The 25,734-nt window shown below is 39.0% G+C and overlaps 1 protein-coding gene across 2 annotated transcripts in view; it reads left to right on the top strand.

Moving 5' to 3' along the window:
• Positions 1–25,734, top strand: part of kcnab1b (potassium voltage-gated channel subfamily A regulatory beta subunit 1b) — a 34,033-nt gene that overhangs the window by 6,864 nt on the left and 1,435 nt on the right. The window contains exons 1-12 of one of the 2 annotated variants that reach the window (XM_072441390.1): positions 653–1,055; positions 8,768–8,811; positions 11,145–11,182; positions 12,128–12,207; positions 12,738–12,782; positions 13,579–13,623; positions 14,737–14,780; positions 17,191–17,277; positions 25,016–25,101; positions 25,170–25,290; positions 25,369–25,463; positions 25,548–25,668. In XM_072441390.1, the coding sequence (XP_072297491.1) occupies positions 841–1,055; positions 8,768–8,811; positions 11,145–11,182; positions 12,128–12,207; positions 12,738–12,782; positions 13,579–13,623; positions 14,737–14,780; positions 17,191–17,277; positions 25,016–25,101; positions 25,170–25,290; positions 25,369–25,463; positions 25,548–25,668 (1,021 nt within the window). In that variant the 5' untranslated portion in view covers positions 653–840. Of the gene's footprint in view, positions 1–652; positions 1,056–8,767; positions 8,812–11,144; positions 11,183–12,127; positions 12,208–12,737; positions 12,783–13,578; positions 13,624–14,736; positions 14,781–17,190; positions 17,278–25,015; positions 25,102–25,169; positions 25,291–25,368; positions 25,464–25,547; positions 25,669–25,734 lie in introns of those variants that run through there. The other variant, XM_072441389.1, reaches the window with a different exon arrangement.

The raw sequence follows: 25,734 nt of genomic DNA, 5'->3' as shown, positions 1-25,734 counted from the left end.
TTGAAGACAAAAACTGCTGTTCTTTATGAGAACCATCTTGCTGTGACCACTTTGCTCATTTGAAAGTTAGGGGAGAGGAGTCCAAATTTTCTGGGTTGTTACAAAGTGACCGGCCAGCTAATTTCATGTAAGAACACATGTTTTCAGTATGATCTTGTGCAAATGTGTGCTTTGTGGGTTTTACGGTGACCCTGTTTTTGATGTGAGAATGTGTAAAAGTGTATGTAGACTGGCGCTTGAAATGCAGTGTACTGCACTCCCTCCAGGTGACTAAGAGGCTTAGTGGCGTAAGATAGACTACGGAGACACCCACAAGTTCTGGCTACATATCAAAGCACTTAAAGGCAGAGCCATTTAAATGCAATCAAGAATTATTGACCAGAATTATCAATAGAAAGAATGAATATTTCTTGTAGAAAACTGTAGAATATGATAAAACAGGTCTGGGTAACGAAAGTAGGACAAATATCTACTCATTTGTTATGTTCCCTCATTGGAGGAGACAGTGTAAAACTCATGGATTTCCCTCTCTTGCTCAACTCTTGTCTTTAAACTAAGTGACACTTCAAGCAATCTACAAGTTACTTCTTCTCCTCCATCTCTCTCTTTCACTTCCATCCTTCCCATGTTTTCAGGTGGCGTGACCCAGGATCCCTATGTCAGCTCTGCATTCACCAAGATACAGCCTCTGCAGCTATGTTCAATATAGACTCCATGCCAGCTATGTTTCTATATCTTAAATATTAACAGAGTGCGCTACAATTAAATCTACATTGTGGGACAGAAATTCTTAAAAGTCCACTGTTCTCCTTGTAGTGGCCTTTGAGCTTGCCCATAGCCATGCAGGTGTCTTTTGCGTGCACAGACCATGGGCTAAAGGCCCCACGGAATGGTGAGCACAGCAAACAGAACGCCACCAGCCCCAACACAGCCAGCCAGGCCCGCGCACGCTTCCGCACAGTGGCCCTGATTGCCCGCAGTCTGGGCTCCTTCACCCACCGCTACCACCACAACCTAAAGGAATCCACCGCCAAGCAAACGGGCATGAAGTATCGGTATGTACCCTCCCACCAACAGAAATGGATTACATTTATTTATTGCCCTTTTTGAGAGCCTTGTGATCCCCCTATACTAGGCTATAAATATAAAACAATATGCATAACGTACATATCAACATTCTTTTTATGCAGTATCGAAGCCCCACCGTGCAACGCTTTTGCATGGACTTTAAGAAATAGACGTATTGCATTGAAAAACTTAGCAGGCTTGCAGCTCCACAAACCTGACTCCTCCTGCCTATCTCCATGGAAATGTTGTTTCTTTGGTTATAATATTCCTTAATATGGCATAAAACATATCTATCTCCATGGAGAATGAAATATAGTTTAACTGTCTAGTGCCATGGAATCATGCAGGTAACTCCAGAAAGTTACATAATGTTTGAGGTCTATGAGTTATCAAAATGTAATCATAAGCTACAAAAAACTAGTTGTGTTATTAAATAAATGAAAGCAGTGACAGGCGATGAGTGGGCGCATCTTTGACTGGAAATGTTTTTATTTTGCATCTTGCATTAATTAACCTGTTTATTCTTTTAGGGACACAAAATAGATGTGATTATTATTTTCAAAAGTGAGGAATTCTGAGGATTTGTGTTGTACAGAGCACCATGAAAACATTTTGTATGTTGTATTTGAAGGATGTTCATGAGAATAACTAGTATCTCATCACGTCAACGGCCAATATTTTACAATCTGCCTCTTGCTATCTGCTTCACAAGCTTCACTCTCCTTTTGACCTCTGACCCGTCCACCTGCTGTTTTCAATGAGTGGCTTCTAAAGTACGGCAGAAGTGCTTTGAAGGGCCCTCTGTGAGTGTGTGTAGGAGTTGTAACAAGGCTTGGCCAAGTAAACAATGCTTTCTTATCTCTGTGAGTGGGCTCTTGACCCAGACTGCACCAGGGAAATAGTATCTCTCACCTCGCAGCCTTAACTCTCCAGAGGGACAGCCATGAGAGCCAGAGAGATGCTGCGTTCAAGCTCAAATTGGAAAATGGCCATCTCTATTAAAAGTTTGCTCATTGGGGTCAGCTAATAAAAAATGCAATTTGCCAAGAGATTGAGATCCAATAAAATGCAGAAGAGTTAAAAAGTGTGATAAGTGCAAGCTTGTCGCGCAGTCTCATCTCGTTTCCATAACAACATTGAAATGGCCATCTCCAATCTGTTAGCAGTTTCCAACAAGTCTAATGACGCCATTGTGCGAACTGGCTGGACATTCACACAGTCTAGGTCCAAGTTGCTATTTTGAAGTTTGCCTCGCTTCAAAACTAATCAATTTTGCCTTAGTAGATTTCTTTATCAATCAAGTCCTATTTCTATAAATTAACAGCCAAACTTAAGTCACTTTCATGCTTTAAAAGTGCAGAAGTGGATGTTTGTATTCATACAAACGTGCAGTTGAAAATGTCATTTTTATATATTTGTTATTATTTTCTTTGTTAGTTTAACACAGTTATCCATTATAATAGAATTATGAGCGCGTTGTCAATCCAAACCTATAGAAGATATAATATTTCCCTCCAATGCCACTTGGTCTCATCTTCAAGATAAACATGAAACAAACCAGCTAAAGTCAAACAAGCCTCTGCCTTTGTTGCTAAGTGGATTATTTTTGGTGTGATGATGAAGGGTACGTACTTGGATGCCTGGACTATTGTGTGCGAGAGTCGTTACGCAGCACAAGGCCTTTTGACAGTTCAGGAGGTTGTGGAGGCATCCGCTTGGTTTGTTCCCTGCAGATGGGCACGCAATAATCCCTTCTGTTGGCTTTGGTTGACCAGCGCGGCCAGGGAAAGTCTTGTATACAGCTGCAAAATGAAGCACACACATCGCAAATCTAACTAACCGACATGAATGCCTTGATTCCTCAATAAATGGTTAGTTTAGGTTATTGCTGCTCGTGCTTTCTGCAATGTTTACCTTTGCTGTTCTTGGTTTCACTAAAGCCTAATGATTTCATAAACATTTATTCTTCCTGTGACTCTGAGATTCTGAATTTCCTCACGTACCTAAATATGTCAACAAAAATATAGTCCAAAAACTGCAATTATAATGTCTCGATAGTATTCAACTGTTATCATCGGTGATAGATTGTGCTTCTCAACAAGCAGAAACCTTATTTAATGGTCGAATACCCACACTAAAGACTCTATAACATACGTCAAAGTTTAGCCAAAAACTTTGTCTCTCATTTTTTTCCCTTGTAGCCTCAACACAAATGTATGCACTGTGATGATTCCCCCAAGCTCAGTCTCTCTAATTAAAAATATGTTTCCTTTTCAGTCCCACTAGGCAAAATACTGATGTGACATTGGCTCATCTCCCTTTTGCTTTGACTACATTATTTCTATAATAGCACATGTTAAAATCTCAAATAACTGATGATGTGTCATATCTCAATAATGCCATGGTGTCTGAATTGTGAATGGCAGATTAATTATACAACAACTATTATACGTACCAAGTCGGCAAAAATGTAAAGAAAAACCACTCCATGTCGTATAGATTGGCCTGAGCTGTCTCCTTGACCACTGCGATATGGCTCCAGAGTTTCACCACAGCTTGGCCCATAAATCTAGAGTTCTGCATGTATGTGCTTGATGCGCTGATTATATCATGTGTGCCAGTGCAGAAACTCCCTTCATTTTCATCATTTCTTCAAGTGTTTACATCACACCCAGTTAAATAAATGTACTTGCTTTTTCTTATTTTTAGTGCAAGTGTTTTGATTTACAGCTGCAATAATGAGAGCGTTACAACAAAAGCTCTTTCAGTTTGTCTTTGCCTCTGGACCAAACAAGCCCCAAGGCAGCAGTGTCTCAGTGAACAGCTTTTTGTGCTCTGTGCGTTTTAATTAAAGGTCCTACCGAAATGTCTTTGTGAGATTATAATGGCTTTATAATATCACTGCTTTACAAATACAGTTTTGGCTTTGGCTTATCGAAAGCAGTGAAATGAAACACCCAATTAGTTCAAACTATAAACTCTGTAGTTAAATAAATAGGGACAATTTGCAAAGCAGTGTGTCCAGCAACTGGACACCATTCTCACCAGATGTTGGGTTCTAGGTTCTCTTGGTCTGGAGGAGTACCAGCTAGAAGATTGTACATAATATTGTAAATGTTTTCTTGAGGATATGCAATAAATGAATAACAAGTATGTCAGTTATGGTAAAACATAAATGTATTATGTAGTAAACTTTCAAATACGGTAGAAGGTGATCTTTCTGCACATTTGTCTGATCATTAAACCTCCACCTTTAGAGATATGTTTTAACACATTTCTGTTGGATTGACGTCTCGTCTTACTATAGATAATACGTTTCCGAGTACCACCAGCTCTAAATCTATCTAAAATGAGACTAAATCATGGATCATGTAAATAATTATAAAGAATGATCAACAAAAACAATAGGTTTGTCACTGCAAAAAGCAAATACATTTTGAATCCGACGTTGCTTGCTATTGTTTGTCCATTGAGAGAACATTGTTTCAGATGTTCCTCTGAGTTGAAGTGTTTCCCCCCTTGCATTTCTCTGATAGTGTGTGTTTTTATGTGTTTTTAGACTTTCTCATTTCCTCTGTTCTGCATCTAGGTCTTCACAACTGCCCAAAAGTTTCTCAATGCAATAGTTGAATTTTTCTTCACGTTCCTGTCGCAAATATAGGCCTGGTGCTGTTCGCTTCATGGGATTTCTCTTAACAGTCCAACTCTGCAGTCATGATGAAAAAGCTGAGCGTTTGAGTCCACATTTGGAAATGCGATCCACATTCTCCAAACATTCCAGTGGCGGGACCCTGTGGGAGCTTGCTGTCGTTTCCTATTTCCCATTCTGTCTAATGCTTTATCTGTAGAGGGCGTTTGATCTGCTCAGACTTGGGGCTTGGACTTTCTACTCTGCACGCCTCTGCCCCTGTTTGTCTCTCTGCCTTTGCCCTTCTCTCCTCGCTATTTCATTGGTTAAGATGGAAGCATATGGCCTGTAGGCATTGTCCATTTTTTTCTCTCTTTCATAACCCTTTCTTTCATAGCTAATCTGCTCATTTTCCCTCAAACTGCTTGATTTTCTTACACCCACACAGGCTTTGGCATCTATATATTTAGAAAAGAGCCCACCTTTTTTCTTTCTAATGTACAGTATTATTTTGATAACAACATTGTGGTTGGCATCAGAGGAGTGCGATGGGAAATGTAGGGTGGGTGTTGGTTAATCCCTCTGCCCATCAAAGCGGCATTGTGTGGGTTTGTCTAGTCCACCTTAATCCCATCCAGAGAAGAGTCTCTTTGTCTACAACTCTGATCGATCTGATTGAACAATCCAATAACAGGGTTGAACTGTACAATAATGCAGTAAACTTTTGGTAATAAAGTTTATTAAAAACAAAAAACAATGTTGAAAATATTCCATGTTTGGAATTTCAAAAAAGGAAGTTCAATGTCAAATATTTATGATGTATTGTATAATATTCAAACACTAATTTTATAACAATTTCCATCTAAATATCTAAACCAGTTCATTTCAGATTTGTTGCTATTTAAAATGTTAAAAGATTGTATCACTAATAATTCATTTTAATAAAAATCAGGATTGTAACAAAATAATAATAATAATAATAATTCAACAGACCTAAATAGACATTTTAAGTTGCTGAATTCCAAGCATTTGTTCAAAAGTATTTTGACATTGTATTTACCCAGCAGTTTATTGCACTTGTTGTCATCTTGGCATCATAGATTGACTTTCCGGCCTCCCTCTCTCCCACTTTCTCCCCACTCTCTCTTCACTCTCTCTCCCACTCTATCTCCATTTCTGTCTTATAAAGCCTTCAAGCAAGAAAATCTTTGTTTTGTCTCATGCATCTTTATTGATAGTTTGCAGATGTTGCAGCACCATGGTTTGATCCTGTGTGCACTTGTTTTTTACAATGTTGCAACATTTTGCAACATAGCCTATAAGCATGTCCCAGTTCCAAGTCGTATAAACCTATTTAGTTTAAAACCTTATAACAATTGCAAATTCCTACACAGAGCACACTAACAAGCATACATTTAAAAATCTTAAATTTATGCATACACCTCCTCACAGAAAGCTGTATGCTTTAGCACCAACAGATGTGCCAGATGTTTAGCTTGTATTCTATAGTATTTGGAGGATCAGTAAGAATAGCTGTAGTTCTATACAGTAGCAGCACTGGATGTTTATAAGTGGTGACAGGTTGTGTGAGGGGGTGTCGTCAAATGACTCATTTGTCATTTTACTTCAAGGCTTGTTTTGGGCACCATCCAAGCGCAAGGGACAGGAGCACATGGGCTGGCTTCTAGTGTTGTTTATGAGTACATTTGTTCAGACCAGTGTCCTCTTTTAAAGTATTATCTTTTAAAGTATGTTTCTGTTTTCCAAGTCACTTCCTGCCTTGTTTGTTTGTTGTAGGTTAACCTGTACTTTTCAGTGGGTGATTAATAATTAGATTTGGACATTTTTTTTGAAAGTGGACGTGAATACATGAGCCACTGCTGGTTTCTGAAAGTATATTTTGCATCCAAAACAGCTCATGCACATTTTTACTAGAATAGAGGATTTCCAAAATACTGTTCCACAAAGACTGGGATTTCAGAAAGTTAAATGTGCCTGTAAGCCTGTTTATTGTGGGAACGAGTGTGAATGGAATCACCATGGGAATCTATTCTATTATATTCAAATCTATTTTCAGTTTGGTTTGCTTTTCAGTTGGGGGTCTGATTTGGTGGATCACAATGCAAAAGTTTAGGGAGATTGAAATACAGTTTTGCATTCAGCTAATTTGAAGCCAGAATATTTATAGTAAGCCATACATTGAAGTGAAAACATTTTAAATATGTGCAGTACAGCAGCATTTTATTCATTGTTCACTATCCTAATTAAATTTGTTGAAATGTTTGCGGTTTATTGTATTAATTAGTAAGTATCTAATTGAACTATTTCCAAACAGTTTACTAAAGTGATTCAATCTTTTGACATGCAAACTGATAACGAAGGTACAGCATGAACGCCAACATGTTTTAGTGTAACCTCTAGGCTGTGCATTCCTGCTGTGCTGCTATGTTCTGCTCACCGCTTAGACTCTGATTTATGTTCATAATAACTGGATTCTTACCTGATCAATTAGCCCACAGTATCGCATCACGCAGCACACTATCTTAAAAATTGATCAGACAGAATCTATATCGAGAAAAGTGCCTTTACAACATTTGACTATGTATGCTGTGATCTTATGTGCAAACACTTTTTCCTCCTCCCAAGTGTTGACTACAGGCCACAGTTCAAAGCAGCTGCTGGCAATTTTACAGCCTAATTTAAAATGACAGAGAAACACATAACCTATAGTTGTGTAGACATCCGTAGTATTTTTCAGACATCTCAAGATTAAGTGCGTTGGGGGTACATCTCCTGTCAAATGGTTTCTTTTATAGATGACTACCTGCGTGTCGCTCTCCTAATGGATTTGTGTGCAAGGCTGCAAATTTCCGTGTGACAGTTTGTCTCCCTCCTACAGACCGCATACATCTCACTATTGGAAGACACCTGTGGCGGCTGGAAGGAGGGCAATCTGTTCTTGCTGTTACACTGTCAAACGCTAGTCATTAAACGTTGGCACCACACACATTTCACCCACTCGACTGAATTCTACTATACTGAGTTGCAGTAAAACCAAATGTAAGACTTTAAAAAGCAGAAGTAATTGACTGAGATGCATTAGGTTGGCTTGCAGGGGGCTAATGTGTCTTAAAAAGGCCCCATGACGTTGCAGCAAATCAGCAGGATTTGGATTGCGACACATACAACGTGCTCTGAGTTAGACGTTAGGAGCAGATATGATAAAGAAGACAAAGTGTGAGGAGAGGAACAAATTGTGCTTTTTGGAAAAGAGCTGATGTTGTGCAACGGCATCTACAGCCGCACACAAGCCGCACACAAGTGCAAGTCTGCATTTTGTGAAGGGTGCAACAGTGAAAAAGAGGGATAGAGCAAGTGCTTGAATGCCATTGTAAGAAATAAAGTGATGGCTCCCCATAGAAGAAAAAAGACAGCACTGGAACTTGCAGCAGGTACAAGATGTAATTGGATTTGGGTCATTTCTAATATGAGTAGAATATTTTCTGCGTCCCAAGTGACAAGATGTAGAGACTTGTATTGATGAAATAAGTCAGTTGTCCGCCATTCTGATAAAGCCAGGTGACCCTTAAATTCAATGACACACATCCAACACAAGCTGCTGTTATTAAACCCGACATCTACAACTCAACAATGATTGATTTGAGACATTCTGTTGTTGTTGTTGTTGTTGTCGTTGTTGTATTATTGAATAGCCTTGTGGTTTATAAGATTGTTCCTTTTTGTATTTTAATAAAAGTGGACTATGCTACTTATTTCTACCCTCTGTTTGTCTCCATGAAAATGTTATTGCTTTGCCTGGAAAGTTCCACGGTAGGGCAACATAAATTGATTTATCATGCAATTATTCAATAGCAGGTATTTTACACTAAGAAATACTTTGCAAACATACATTCACAGATCTGTCATGTAACTCAGTGTCACCGACATCTCCATGGAGACAATCAGGCGGAGCCTCTATCAGAAATTTTACATTGTACGCCAACAACGAAAAAAAACTGATAATCAATCTTTTCAAAACAAGACTGATTTGTATCTGTTATTGCTTTCTAGGAACCTGGGAAAGTCTGGTTTGAGAGTCTCTTGTCTGGGCCTTGGTAAGTACATTAAAGACATGAAATATTGAAGGAAAGTGGTTAGCTTTAGCATCTATATGTGGAATAAAGCAGGGTGAAATTGTGCTATGTTTTAATAGTACTATACCTCATCACTCTGAAGCTCATACATCTTTTATAGATAGTCCCATGCTGCAACACAAAGCTGTTCACACACTGTTAATATCCACATGTAAATATTTAAAAAGCAGCTTGGGTCTTAGCTAACAAGTTGCTCTGTTATTGCCAGTGTGCACAGGAGAATAAACACTATCAATCATCCTGATGAGTCTCATTCAGGCAGTAAATCTCTCAAGTGCTCTTCTTTATCCGTGTCACAACTTGGCAGACCAAAGACGCGAGGCAGCCCAGTGATCATTATTAGGGACTGTAAGCTAGCACACAAAAATTGATCAGCAAGAATTATGCGTTGGGATAAATGCCATCGAGCTAAATCACAATAATTTTTAGAATGCCCATAGTTCCATATCTCCATCAGCAAAAACTAAAAGGAAAATGCTTATTTTTACTAGCCTCACAAAGTGGTGCCAATATTCAACTTCAAAGACGTGATTGAAAATACTACTACTAATATTTGTACGGTACAATTCAATATTATGGATCATAAGTTTGGAGATTCTTTTTCAAATACAGTGAATCTCCAGTAGAGTTGTACAAGCCCTCTAAATGTATGACAGCAAATTTTAAATTATGAGTTCCTATTTATGGGTTTCATGCAAAAAAATTTGGATGTTTTTTTATTTTTTTTTTCCGAAGATTGTGTCCTAAATTGTTAATTGCTATGGCAACATTCTTCATTTGTCATAATTCTGAAAATAGCGGATACTGATATTTTGCCAAGAAAAGTGGAATTTGAATTGCCCTACAATAATATTAGCGTATACTAATAAATAAAACTAATATTTTTCTTGGCTTTTCCAGTTGTAAAAAACAACAGCAGATTTATCGCTAGCTTTGCATTATTAGGTATTAGAGCAGGATAAATACAAGTGCATCGCTGCGGGATCAGAAGCTGAGGAAAGATTGTCTGGAAATTATAAATAAAAGCTTAGTGCTGTTTGGAATGACATCTGAATCTCCCCCTTTTAATAGGAGCACCTTGCATGACCCTGATCTAATTTGAACCATTGCAAACAGCATAGGTGTTTATGATGGCCCATCATAAACACCAGCGATAATTATGATGTCTGCTTAAACCTTTGACAGAGAAATCCACTCGAGCAGAACTATTGCAAGGTACTTTCAGCCTAGGCACAAATGAAGATAAATGAATTCTTACCAACACAGCCAGGCGGAGAGGGAAAACTCATTTATATGGTGTTATTTTGTATTCTGTTTCTGTATAAGCCAAGAAAGGTGGTACTGTTTCCCCAGGGACATTAATCTGTCTTCAAGTACTTTAGCATCTCAAAATCCATATTTGCAGTTGGGCAGCAAATAAACTATCCAGCAGTTTTAAAGGTGCACCATTTAAGGTGTAACATTTATGGTGGGGGGTTGCTTTGTTTTGACTGTTCCAGAGCGTTACATTAAATGGATCTAATGTGAATTCATTTAATTATATATATGTGTTTTTATTGTTCAAAAATACATTGAAAAGCATGGATTGCTGATCTGTAATTTGTGGCGTCACCCACTTGTCTCCATGGAGATATGTTAAGCTTAATGCCTAATGTGAAACTTTCTAGGGTTTCCGCTTCCTGTGACATGCAACCTTTCAAGGACTTTGCCCCGTTCAATTTAGTTTTATCGTATTTTCCGGACTATAAGTCGCACCTGAGTATAAGTCGCACCAGCTTAAAAATGCATAATAGAGAAGAAAAAAAACATATATAAGTTGCACTGGAGTATGAAATGCGGTTGCAAGTGTGAAAATAACAAATAATATCACATATGAGTCGCTCCGGAGTGTAAGTATAAGTATAAGTCGCACCCCGGCCAAAACTATGAAAAAAGCTGCAACTTATAGTCTGGAAAATACGGTAAATTGTTAATCATTATGTCAACAGTCCTGATTTCTCATCTTTCTGAAACCCATGGATCGCTTTGAATAAATGGAAAGTAAAACTATGATTCATCAAACTTTTAAAAAAAGTGCAAAAACTGCTGATTAGTCACAAAACTAACCTGACAGTCAGTCTCTTCTAATTCTTCCCATCAAAGCTCAACCTTGACATTAGCCTTTGGTGGTTCTGGGACAGGGCTGGAGTGGGGGAAGTGGTTCTTGTGCCAAAATGTCACTGTATAATTAATGCATGACTGATATCTCTGTTGATGTTTGAAATGCAAAGTTATGCGATTTGATTTTCCGACAGGCACTTGGGTAACATTCGGAGGTCAGATCAGTGATGAGGTAAGGCATCAAATCCTTCAATGCGTCACAGCTCATGAGCAGACTAGAAGTTTTATAATAGTAGACATGCATTACAAAGCTCCCATGGATGAGATGATTTGAAAGGATGATATATAGACATGACGTCAACATCCTGGTGTGATTACTTGATCCATCTTGGGTTGTCCAAGGTCTACAGATCAATTATTAAGAACAAATGTTGCCTTGGAAATGGGGGGAATCTCTGTTCTCGTGGAGGTTTATCAGCCTGACTGCAGCTGGGATTTATGTGGGCCCAACAGAGTGTCTGTAGATGGGAAAATTATGATGACACAACTGCTGGCCTTTCCTTTTCCTGGCACAGGAAGTAGGTCAAAATAAACCCAGAAAATGTATTGAGCTGTAAACAACTTTACCTCGGGTGGCTGTGGTAATTTTTGCATGATCCTTTTTGATGTGTAATTTTAGTAGCCTAGACTTAAACATTTTGAATGCAATACTGTATACAAAAATAGCTGCACAGCACAAACTTCAAAGGGGAGAATTATGCAACATTGACTTTTGAGAGCTTTTAACGATGTTATGATGGTTCTCCATCATCATTGGCTTATTCATAGTTTTACAAAATGTATAGATCCATATACATACATATGAGTTAGTTTAAGAAAAGAAAAAAAGAGCATAATATGTCTTAAATTGTACTTTAAGTTTAGAGCATTTTGAATTCTTATATTTGTATACTTAATCTTAATAATCTTACTTATATAGATGTTAATTTAATAGAAATATGTTAAAACAAGATAAGTGAGATTTTTTGTTAGTGAATAAATCTTTATGAAATTTGTAAAAAAGGCATTGAGTAGTAATGGTGTATTAAAAGTAATACTGGAAAGTGCAAAAATACTGGAAAATATATTCAATCGAATGTATTTTTACTGTGTACACTGCTTCACTGTTTCCTGTCAGGTGGCAGAACAGCTGATGACTATCGCCTACGAGAGTGGGGTCAACCTGTTTGACACGGCTGAGGTCTACTCCGGGGGGAAGTAAGTTAGGCCTCTGTAGAATGCTTACAGACGGGCTCCCCTCCTCTTGTCAGCTCCTTTTCCCCCTCGGGACACGAGGTGGTTCCACGGTGTTGCTTGAGACCAGAAATTATTCACCTGAAGAAGTTTATAACAGAGGCTCGCTGTGACTCGAAAGCCATCCATCCATCCATTTTCTACCGCTTGTTCCCTTTCAGGGTCGCGGGTGACTGGAGCCTATCCCAGTGACTTCGGGCCTTAGGCGTGTGTGACTCGAAAGCAATTTACATAATTGTATTCATGGCTTGAGGCACGCCATTATGTTCTCAGCACTCAGTCTTAACTTATCAGGCCAGACATTGTCACCTAGATAATGCAGGGTAGAGTGTAGTCATATGGACATGAATATTAATGTCAAGATTGCTAGCGCAAAAATAATTTGAATGAGGCATTATAATCCGTAACAGTGGTGGTATAAGGGCTGTAGATGTCAGATAACAGTCACGTGCAAGTTCCACATCTAATCTTATCATCTTCTTTCTTCTTTACAGAGCAGAGATAATTCTAGGAAACATCATCAAGAAAAAGTGCTGGAGGTAAAGTCTGCCCTCCTAAAAGTCTAAATATTGACATTTTGTAGACACAAGAGAGTATGTGACACTGGCCCTGACTTACATCCGTAAAATGTAGGAATTTAACTGCTACATAAATATAATTTAAATATTATAAATATTATTGTAAAAAATATCCATACAGGTGGGTTAGTGAAGTTAAGGGAACTGGCAATTAAATGTAAATGTAAATCTAAATGTAAATCAGAGATAGTTCTGCTTGTTCAGTCTCCGTGATCAATGTGTGGATCAATGCCCATAATAAATATGAATCATGCATATGCAGACTTTGTGTAAACATGCTTTCTGGCAGTGTATGCATGTTTTACAAGATAATGGCTATTAGAACATGCTGGCGGTTTAGAGAATGAACTATTTTGAGTTTTATTAGAGAACTTAATGCTGAACATGAATAGCATTTGAAGTATTTGTAATGAAGCCATGTCAGGAACTAGAGAAACGCAACTTGAGCTTTACGACTTCAATAGAGAAATCCTGGTCTAACTTTATAAATAATTCTTATACGGTCTACTCTGACACATTGACACTGACACTGACATTGCAGTGGTACGTTGTGTGTATTTCCCTTTCAGCCTCCTTAGAAAGCTCTCCAACTGAATTCACAAGATATACTCAACATACTTTTATGATATTACATACTAGCAAAGGGACTGTAGTATTTTTAATTGTCAAAGTATAATAACACAATGTGCATATGGACTTGGCTGCAGAGGTCCATCAATGCAATCTGGTGCTGACTGTCTGTGTTTCTGCCCTTTAGGAGGTCCAGCCTGGTCATCACTACAAAGCTCTACTGGGGAGGAAAGTAAGTGCGTTTTTGACATGTTCTGGCCATAGATATTTGAGCCTGAAACCTGAAAAGCCATAGCTATGCATCTCTCCACTTACATTGCGTACGTGCTTTGTGTTCATGCCTTTCTCCGCTCTCCTCACCAAAACTTGGAACAATCAAAGCAGCTTCTTCTGTCGCGCTGAGATCCTCTCCGCCCCATCTGCATTAGTCACAAGTTTCTGCTCACAAAAGGCTCTGGGGCCTCTGTGAGATAAGGAAACACATTGTCAGAGTTAAACCCAGGAGTACTGTTGCATAGTGAGTTCGTTTTCATGAGAATGTTTTCTGTTAATGTTCATTTGGTTGAATGCCAAATGTATTTATTTTTAATTATCTTTAAGCGCTAAATAAAGTCTTTGTTTATTGTGCGTGCCTTTGCAGATTATCAATCAGCTGTTACTCTAACCTTTTGCAGAAGCACACATAGCCTGAAAGCACTTGCCATAACCTTTGCATTTGAGTGGTGCGTGCCTTTTATCAAATGTGTAAATGTATATGATCCCCTTAACAACAAAATCAGAAGAAAATTACTTCCATATCGCAGCAAACTCCGAGGCAGACTGGCTGAGAAGAACCCCATGCTGTGTTCTTGCGACAGAGCCTTTGAACAGAGAAACTATGTCAAGCATATAATCACTTTTGCATACTGTCGTTTTTGCCACATTGTGAAAAACAAAAAGTAATTTGAATGATACAAACAAAAAGGCTTTCAAACAACAAAACAAAAAATGTTTCAGTAAAAAAAAAAAAAAAAAAATGAAAGAAGAAAGAAGAAAAATGAAAAGGCAACTAATCACATCTGTTTCACAAATAATATAAAACGTTCAGCCTGTGTCCCCAAAACCACTGTTCCATATCAGCCATCAACACGGGAAAGAAGTTAGGCTCCGTCCCTGCGGGCACACTGCGGACGGCTGGGCGAGTGGGTGTATTTCTCATTTGTAACTACTTTGTTATGCAGGCTTTGGCATGTTTAATGATTCCGTTCACACAGCCTCGGCGTGTTGGTCCGTGCTGCTGCTCTGTTGCTTGTGTGGTTTGTTTGTGAGATCACCCTTGACACGCCTTTTCTCTCTCATGTTGCAGAGCCGAGACAGAGAGGGGGCTGAACCGAAAACACATCATTGAAGGTAACAAGTCGATTTTGCACCAACGCATTATGTCCCTCCCCTCAAACTCCGTCGCTGATCCGGTGCCCTTCTGCAATTGTCCTCGTTTAGCTAGTTTTGACAGTCTTCGCTGCCAAAATGTATCTGCACGTTCCCCCAAGCTATTATTTCAAGACGGGATAACACAGATCATGCAAAACAATATGACCACTGAAAAAGCAATTGTTTCCATATAACGGTGCTGGTTCATGTAATCAATGACACTTGAATGACAATTATGCCCAGGAGAGATGGTGGTACAGTATGTAGCTTAAATTGATAAGTTAATGCCACCTGAAAAGTGCCAGTGATAACCAATTAAAGGCCCAATCATTCTTACACACATATTCAGATGTTGCCCCTCTCCCATACAAAACCTGAAGGGTGTTTCGTTAAATATTTTTTGTTCTTGATATAAAGCAACAGCAAACACATTTTCAAGGCTACAAATTCTATTACAAGGACATAGATCCCTTCTGGATACTGCTGTCCTAATCCAGCCTGTTCCCCAAGTCTCCGGTCCACACAGCGCAATGCACCTCCTGCAGTGACTCAGCTCTCTCACACCATATTAACATTCTCTGCAGCCACTGCTATTTCCCCCTCAAACAAGAGTTGCTGAATAAACGTAGCCAAGGTTGGACGTGAGGGACACAGGACAGGCAAAATAAACATACTTATAATAGCACAGAAAAGATGGTAGCACCAATTAGCTTTATGCTGTCCGTCCAGTGGCCACAGGAAGCTGAAGGTGACCTTTCCTAGTGGTGGCAGGATGGTGTGGCACATGTCCCCACCTGCACATGAATTTAGCCCAAGTAACACGGTTTTCCAAAGCTCAAGCAGATGGGATTTCAAAATGTAATAGTCAATTATAAAGACTAAAAATCTTAACAAGGAACAAGAAGTGACAAAAAATCCTGATGTTAAACCAGAACAGAGAAATATATTTTACTGACTGTTGCTATTAATTGCATAATTACTGTAAGAGGCAAGTTGAAAAGCTTTGTTGTTGTATTCACCCCAAAATAACCTACAGGTCATTAGAGCAAGTACGAAAGTTAGTGACTGAATAACACAACATGACAGTCTCAATTAAAGCATTTCTATTCTGGTGTTTCTCGGTTAACAGAGGAAGTAAGGAGAGGCATGGACGATGGTGGGAAGGGTGCAACTCTCATCTGGGATTAGTGGTGATGATGAAGCCTTTGGCTCTAATCTGTTACGCTCACTCTCCATGCGCTGAACAGAGCATCTCTTTCCTTGTGTCTGCATTACTTCGCTGCAAGTCAGTGAGGACTGACATGCTTGCTTTACTTCAGTTGGCATCCTTTATTCCTACATACAGCTTAGCAATATATGTATAAGCAACAGAGTGGCTTTTTCCTGATCCTCTGTGCTTTTATTTTGACTCTCTCCACAGCGGTTTAACAGCAGTCATTTATGTAACAAAGCATACTGGCACACACAGGTGCACATCTTTTCACAACTGATCTACTTAGCAGCACATGAAAGTGTGAAATTGGTCTAAATGCTCTGACAATTCAGCATTGCTCATTAACCTCTAGTTATCTGAATCTACACTTGCATTTCACGGCCACAGATAAGATAAGATAAAATTAGATAATCCGTTATTGTCCCACATGGGGAAATTTCATTGGTGCAACACAGGAAGATACAGAGGCAGATACAGAAGAAAAGAACAGATCACTTATAGGAAGTCTGATAAACACTTTCAGTAGAAGATCTCCTATAAACAAAAACTCCCATAGACAAATAAATAAATACATAAATACCATTGCATGTGATCACGACAGTAATTGCACATGAATATGTGTCACGACAGCACATAGATTGCACATGAATTTCACAGTAATTGCACATGAATCACAACAGTAATTACACATATGATGGAATTGCACATGGTTAGGTCAGTATTGCGAGTGTTCAGGACTAACAGTGTGTAAAATAATACATGATTAATAATATAACAGCCATATTTTTACTATTACAGCCATGTGCTCTGCCTCCAACGGAGGTGGGGCATACTGATTACTTCATCTTTTTTTAAACAATACTTTTAATTATACATATATATTTTTTTAAAGAACAAAAACATTATCACAGTTGATGTCATGTTTGTGAAATATAAATTCTAAATCTAAATTATACCCTCACTTTAAAATATGGCAGCCTTGTCGTAGCTGCAGGCCTTGAGTCACATGTGGTCAACTGTCACTTTGCCATTTTTTCCAAAATGTTGACTTAAACCCCCCAACTATGGTTTGTTTTAAATACATGTTTGTTTTGCATGTTCTTACAAACAACTTGATACGACAGATTCAACTGTCAACTCCTTGTCTGACCCACATATCTCAATATCTGTGTCCAGGCTTAAGAGGCTCCCTCCAGAGAATGCAACTTGAATACGTCGATGTGGTTTTTGCCAACCGTCCGGATAACAACACTCCGATGGAGGGTGAGTGATGATAGGGAATCCCTGGAGAGCAGCTGAAAGGTTGAGGCTGGGTCATGTTGTAACACGATAAGGTAACAAATATGTCCAGAATTTATGCTTTTTCTGGACTAGTCACCCTTAGATCCAAACTGTATGATTTTTTTTAAACACACACATATTTCTTGTAATCCCTAGGACTCTATTTTTGCACTTTTTTCCCGTCCATCTCTGTGGGATTTTGAGAGTCCACGAGGGCTCTGAGTAGCCTCCCTCTCCTGTTCTTCAGAAGGAGGATTATCTGCCCCCCTAAGGAAAAAATGTGTATTTTTGGGCTGGTCTCAGTAGATAAAAGACCTGCTGTGCGCACTATCACTTCCTGTACGTCTTTTCCAGTTTTTTTGTTTGCAGTCGCCCCTCATCTGAAGGAGCTAAAGGAGTCCCACTGAGCCCTGTAAAAGTGTTCCCAGTCCCTACGCTTTCCCCCCTGTGCTTTCCGCCTATTTGGTTATGGCAGCAGATGGCAGGAGTTCAATCTGTCACACTTCACACTTCTTGGGGCCGTGCAGTCGCTGGTATCACGGGTGACTGGGAGACAGACCACTGAGTCCATCCCCGAAGACACTTGTCTCTCTTGATAGAGTCATCCTTATTGTCAGCAAATGTAAGAGGATTAATCCGAATGGCGAACTGATGAGAACCCACATGCTACAATGGAGGGTGAATGATCTGGCAAAAATATTGACTCACTATTTTCTTGTGCACATCGTTAAATCTGTCTGTCACTCAACTCCAAACATGATGGAGACTGACCAATATACAGGCCAATATCTGTCATTGCAGCGTTATAATACGATATAATTTACAATGGTAACTTTTTTTTGTGGAGACTGTTGAGCTTTCAAAAGCTGCAGAAAACTATTGGACTACTTTTCTTGTACTGGACTACTTTTATTGTACTGAACTACTTTTCTTGGCCTCGTCACAAAAAACACCTGATGGTTAGTGTAGCAAAGTTGTTTGTTGAGCACTTTATTTGATTTAGACGAGGTAACATAAACACAAACAAATTTACTTTATAGTGATTTTGATGTAGATACTGTACTTTCTGGTGGCTGGTGATATTTTTTCTTATTATTTACTAACCTTTGATTGACTAGGTAAGAACTCATTGAGATCGAAATCTCTTTTTCAAGGGTGACCTGGGGCATGGTAAAGATTTAACAATACACAACATTTTAAAACGTTACACATTTAGAAGACATTTAAAAAAGAAAAAGAGCTACATTTAAAAATATAGAAATCTTTTTAAAGATTCACTCTAAAATCAACTGAAAACCCCTGATTGAGACCATTTCATGCAATCTCAACTCTGTCTGAAAGAAGTTCCTAGCTGCGGGAGCAGCATGTCTCCAGTCAGTCCTCATATGAGGGACAGCCAAACCAAACAGATCACGTGAGCGCAGGTCATAATGACCCTCCACTCTCCGCACCAGGGCACACAAGTAGGAAGGTGCACAACTGTATATACTGTAACTTTATACACTAAAAGCATCCAATCTGCGAGCCTCCTGGCATCCAAAGAAGGCCATCCAGCCTTGGCATAGAGTTCACAGTGGTGGGTGAGCATCCCCCAACACGTTGTGAATCTGAGAGCACAATGATACTCAGTATTCAACAATTTCAGATATTTGGCAGATTTATTTATGTATAGGGCATCGCTATAATCCAACAGAGGCATAAAAGTGGCCATTACCAGACGTTTGCAGGCTTCAAGGGTAAAACAAAGTTTATTACGATTGTAAAAACCTAGTTTTATCTACATAGAGCCACAGTGTACTTTGACAGTTACATTTCTATAAATTCTATAACTTGCATCTCCTTAGGAACAAAACGTGATTGCCAGAAAGTACGTCTTTATTACCATCAGGCCTTAACTCTGCTGTCTGGCCATTACTATCCTCCACTTGACTTTGACTTCTTCTTTTTTTGGCCAGCATCCATGAAACAGCAAGGACGGGTCCTGCTTGTGCCACTAATCAAAAAAATACAGCTCTCTTCATTCCTTGGCAATATTTCAGTGATTCATTTCAAAGTTTCTTTTTTTTTTCAACACTTTTGCAGACTGTATAGACAGCTGCTTGGAGCTTAAAAGACAACATTTATCAAACATGGCTACAATACAGTTGTTCCCATTACAGCTTGACTAAAATGACCTCTGTAGTTGTGGCCACCGATTTACTCTGATTTTAAGTGGTAACATGCTATACTATGCTTGCTCTTTATGTCTTACATTCTCAAGAACTTGATAGTTCAGATGGTTGTCAAAAGGGAATAAATACAGAAAAATTAAAGTATCCGGCCAGTGGGATGTCACGGCACTCGTGTCCAACCCGCTCCTCAGATATGCAAGTCACTGAGCATCATTTTCATTTGACAGAGCAATATGGAGCAAATTGAATCCTGTCATTTAAGCAAATATGCAACGATCTCAGACTGTCTGCTGTAGAACGAAATGCAGAGACGGCCACTTGACACTAATAAAGTCTAATAATAAATAGACTATAATAAATAGTATTTATACTTTTTCTCACAGCCGTTGAAGGGAGGTGCTATTAAATTGTCATCTGCAGAAAGTAGAACACAAAATCTGACATTGACATGTGCAACTTTTAAACATATTTAAACTCATAAATGTTTGTGTGTCCCTCAGCCATAATGTAAGGAAGGGAAACTTGTGCATTCCACAGAGTGGAATATATCCCAGAAGGTTACACCATGGTATGAAAGGATATTTTGGGAAAAGGATGTACACCTGACTGGGAGCTCAGTCACCTCTGACTCGGGATCCAACAGAACTGAAATATTTTTTATTTATAAAATCATGCATAGGTGGAGGCATCAAACCGCGTAGAATGACTTGAATAACAGAATGACTTGTGTAGGACCAGCTTGTAAGGCAGAATTCAGTATGAAATAGTTTCATGAGTGCAAAAATAGACTGCTGCTTTATCTGGTAAGAATGCCCGAATGTGTTTAAAATGTTGTATATTAAAATTGATAGTTTTTACAATTGTTTAGTCTATCTAAATCATCTAAAGCTATAGAGAGTCAAAGGGCTGCCTCGTGGGCACTTTTAGATTGTGTAAAAATGACTGTGTCATCAGCACGAGGCAAAAAATAACAAAGTTAGAATAAAAATGGGCCTAGAATTGAGCCCTGAGGGACCCCTGCTGTATACTGAAGATAGGGTGACTTGCTATCACGCATTGCTGTGTGTCTACTAAACAGGATTGTACCCATTTGTCACTAGAATGAAAGGCACAAAGTCTGGAAAGGAGCTTAACATGATTCACAATGTAAGATGCATGTTTAAGTCAATAAAAAACAGCAGCAACATATCTATTTTTGTCTATATAATATTTAACCTTATCAATAAAGATACAAACAGCCAGTTCAGTTGAATGGTGAGACCGAAATCCAAATTGACTGAGGTGTAGACCAGGGCCAACATTGTTAAAATGTTCTGTTATGGATTTGCCACCAACTTTTCTGGTGGTGAGGTGGTTTCCTCACCAGGGCTTCAAAATGATGTTTTAAACCAGCAAATTGAAACTTAAGCCACCATTTCTGTTTAAAAAGTGACTCTTTTTTTTTTTTACAATAATTGCCTCCATTTGTAGTTAACAAATCTTTTCCTACGATTCACTTAAGATTGTAATGTCACACAGATTGGTTGGCCCCTTTGCTAATGCAGCCATTCTGGCAATTCAGTTCCTCCTAATTAAGTAAATTGCATACATTCATTAGCTTTATAAAATAAACAAACTTATCTTTCTTACAGTATACTATGAATCAATTTGTCAGCTGCTCCTTGTAGCATCAATTGGAATACTCAAACTTATACTTTCAGAGTCAGATAAAAAATCTCCATGGGTCATTTTGTTCTGACTGATGGAGAGTGGGTACATCCCAGTGGAGGACCACAAAGTCACATGTTTGGAGGGTATTCAGTTGGAAAGGCGTCACACCTTTTTTTTTAATTACACCATATCAAAGTGTCCATTACTCACAGGCAGGGCCGGCCCAAGCCTTCAGGGGGCCCTAAGCGAAAACATTTTTGGGGGCCCCTCACCACGTCATCAGAATCAGTTTTATTGCCATTGTCAGTAAACAATTCACATATGGGAACTTTCTTCAACGCAAACAAAGCGCACCAAAACTCCAGGGCATCTGTTTGCCAGTTAGTTTATTCTCAGCACCTCACAAGCTCAAATATTGACAACTTAAATCCCACAACGCAACTTGGTATTCCGCTGACATCACCTGTACTCCCTGTACAAATAACACACGTCCCAGATATGTTTTTGGGCGTATTTGTGGGCGTTAAGGGTCTACAGCCACATTAGCACATTAGTTTAAATTAATGAACAGGGGGGGTCTGGGGGCTCTCCCCCAGAAATTTTCAGACCTTTTTTGGGTATTCTGGTGCATTTTAATGTGGTCCAACCGGCTAAAGTAAGAGTAAAATGTCGAGGTTGTAATGCTATAAAATGATGATGTGATGAAACTGTGCCAGGAGAAAATGATTAAAGCCAGTTATTAATACATTAGTGTACTTAATTACTCAATACAATATTGGCTATGAAAAATAATTATGGTCAAGTTGATTCATTTTAACTGAAAATGTAAAAGTAATAGTTATCCTTACTAATTTATCTTTTACAGCTCCCAACTGTTCCTTCTTGCCAAAGTGACAAAACAAGTTATATTAAATTAAACAAATGGCATAAGCATTGCTTGATTAACAATTAACACTGATAAAACAGTGCAAACATGTTATTCCCAGAGAATGAACAGAACGAGAAGTGAAGGTCCAAACCTCGCTATAGTGAAGAGACTGCGTTTCTGCAACTTTGCCACTTTTGTATAAAAATATATAGTATTATTCTATAACAGACGTAATCATAATATGTCTGGTTATTTTTCACTATCAATGTATTATAATTTATAACAAATAATGATAATGAAATAATGATGCTTTTTAAATAAATTTAAATGTTTTGTTGCTCTATTAAAAGTTAATTACAATATAAATGTTTGTTCTGATCTGAACATCACACACTGGACTCCTGCATGAAATAATGCTGCGATGTGATTGGCTGATGGATCTTACGTGCATAAACCTTTACGTTCCTCTTATTGCACGTTAAGAAGTCAAAGTAAAACAGACATCACGAGTCACGATTGATCTCACACATGGTGATGTGAGAGAGAGGGACGCAAACTCAAACCCGCTCATCTCTGACTGAGGCTGCAGAGGGGCCCGGGACAGGGGCCCGGGACAGGGGCCGCACACTGTTCACTCCAAAGTCTCACGTCAGAGGTTCTGGACGAGACAGCGCTCGTCCGGACCCGATCTCCGCCTCTTAGTGACCCGGGGGATAGACGCCGCCTCACCGGCCTCACCTGCAGCTAACACTACGGGGCTGGTGTAAATGTGAAGCTCATTATCTTTCATTCAGACACATTATTATGCGCGGGGCAGAGCTCTCGTCGCTTCCAGCCTGAGCGAACTAACGTGACAGACTCGTGATGTTTCAAACAGCAGCATTAACCGTCTCTTTGTAAGAGAAGTTCAATACAGTGTTGTTGAGTTTGCAGTTTCTTTACATCGTAGGAGATATATTCTTCTGGACATGAGGACCACGCAGGGACCACGTTCTTTTGTGTTTATGTTTTGCTCTCGAGCTCCTGGCGCACAATGAAGTTGCCTAATCAGCGCAGGTTTGGTGCCCTGGTTGCCAGATTGTCATTACAAATAAATGCGGTTTGTGCGTTATATGTTACCGCTGTGTGCGCTGCTACTACACTAGTGGCGCACGCTGCGCTTGCACTTCGCATAAGACGGGTTGCCAGATTGGGGGCCCTATTAACGCCTCGGGGCCCTACGCGGCTGCTTAGTTCGCTTATAGGCTGGGCCGGCCCTGCTCACAGGGGAATGCAAACTGTTGGAGAAACTGTGGCAGCCATGAGGCAAACCACTATTGTGTGTTTTGAGACTGTCCTGTTGCTCAGAAGTTTTCGATTGCGATCACTAAAGTTTTGCAGACAATATATAACGTTGTCATCCCAGTTCCTGAACTCCTGCTTTAGACACAATAAACATTTACCTCTGGCACATTTTCCCTGGCGGCAGCGAAAAAGGCCGACTATCATTGACTGGACTAACGGTGTACTGGACATTAAAAAATCACATTCAGACTTAATTTGAAAATGGACTAATTTGACGGACAGTGGGTAAAGTGAAAGGGTAAATTGTTTGGTTTATATGTGCTTTAGTCTGTTGAATTGTGTCTGCTGTTGTTCTCTCTCTGGTTTTGTTTTGTTTATGTTTATGAATGTATTAATTTTTCTACATTGTTCTTTACGAAATGGAAAAAAACAAAACATTTAAAGTCTTGATGATGCAGATTGTTTCTCCACTCCAATTCCCTCCCTTCCATTTGGACCAGATGTACTGTTATTCCTCTCCCTCCCACCTTCTGCACCCACACACCACTCTGTCTCTCGCCGAGTTCTGGCCAAAGAGAAGACTACTGATGAAAAGGAATTGCTCTTTTTTAATCAAGCACAAATGTGGCCTCAACTCTTTTGACAACCCATGTTTACTATTCATTTCTAAAATTCCTGTTAGGTAGGTGAGCTTTCGATTAATAATTTACTTCTTTTATGAATTCAAACAAATGTGTGGGAAGATTTAAAAAAAAAAAATTATAATACCGCAATTGTTGTATTCTTGTTATTTTGACTATAATAATACATTACTGAATCTTGAATCTGGTTATGAGCGCTGGACATAGACATAGACAACCATAGGAGCAACGAGACTAATTACAAGCAGCTCTTTGCACTGTTGACTACATTGGAAGAACAATAAATGGAGGGAAGGCAAATGACTCTTGGTAGAGCAGTCATCTAAAAAACTAAATGTTGTTAACTCAATCCCAGCTCTGAGCAACGCAGACTGCCGTTATGTCTTTGGGCAAGATATTTGACCAACCTTGCCCTGAATGTGAGGTGTATGTGTTGTAGATGGTCAGCGATGTTGTTGGAGCAGAATATCAGCCACATCTCTCTAGGAACCTAGTAAAGTGCAATAAAAAACATCTAATTATTATGACTTTGAATAGAATTTGCTGTGTCCAGTCACAAACACCTAAAGCAGTAAAGTCCACCACAGCTGACTTTTGCTCAAACCTATTGTGATTCATTCAACTGTAAAATCATGCCAAGGATGACTAAACACTTTTATTTGACCTCTGCAGCATCCAACCACATTTAGTACTGTGACCTAAGCTCAAAGAAAGCCTGCAAACAACTCACTTGCATTTTTAGTCTACTGTCTGCCAAAACTTAATATGTTATTGGCAGATATTGTTGATGCTTCATCTTGAAGTACCAGTTTTCCCATTGTATGATTAAATAATTAACATGCAGAAATTGCTAACAAATATGTAAATGGATACTCAACTAATTCTGACTATGTTTACAAAATCAAGAAGAACCATGAAGTTTAAGCACCAGTAATACCTTTGCACTTTTAGAAATCATGAAACAAAACAACCAAATCACTCAAATACTTTATCATTTCTTCAGGCGATTATCAATGTGTTCAGAAATTCTTATGAGCCCAACGTGTAATGGAGATGTGGCGCCCCCCTTTGTTCAGTCTCTTACATTATAACATTGTGTCCTGCAGAAATTGTCAGAGCTATGACACACGTGATAAACCAAGGTATGTCCATGTACTGGGGGACTTCCAGGTGGTCCGCCATGGAGATAATGGTGAGTGCGGTTAATTAGTATGTCGTTTTCACTGTACTCTATAGTGACACTTTCTGTACACCATTTAGGAAGCATACTCTGTGGCCCGTCAGTTTAATCTCATTCCTCCAGTGTGTGAACAGGCAGAGTACCACTTCTTTCAGCGGGACAAAGTAGAAACTCAACTACCAGAGCTCTATCATAAAATAGGTACTCTTTCAAACCTGATAAACAAAGAAAAAAAAGTGATTAAGTAATTACAACTTGTGTGTTTTTTTCTTTATTCAGGCGTTGGAGTGGTCTCGTGGTCCCCCTTGGCCTGTGGAATTATCACAGGGAAATATGACAATGGTATCCCAGAATCCTCCAGGGCTGCATTAAAGGTAATAGTTTATACTTTGTACAAGTTGATTTCCTTTTTTTTAAATTTACTATCGTGAGAGTGAATTTATCTGTTTACCCCATAGCCATATCAGTGGTTAAGAGACAAAATAATGAGTGAAGAGGGCAAAAAGCAACAAGCCAATCTAAAGGAATTGGGTCATATTTCAGAAAAACTTGGGTGTACTTTACCACAGCTCGCCATTGGTAAGTTTCACATTATTGACTAGTTATAGAAAGTTGTATTTATTTAATATACCATATTTTATTTTA

The sequence above is a fragment of the Eucyclogobius newberryi genome, unplaced genomic scaffold, assembly GCF_026437365.1.
Source record: "Eucyclogobius newberryi isolate DKJ021-1_F unplaced genomic scaffold, fEucNew1.0.hap1 SCAF_12, whole genome shotgun sequence".
NCBI lineage: Eukaryota > Metazoa > Chordata > Actinopteri > Gobiiformes > Gobiidae > Eucyclogobius > Eucyclogobius newberryi.
The sequence above is the reverse complement of the archived record's forward strand: the minus strand, read 5'-3'. Positions and strand labels throughout refer to the sequence as shown.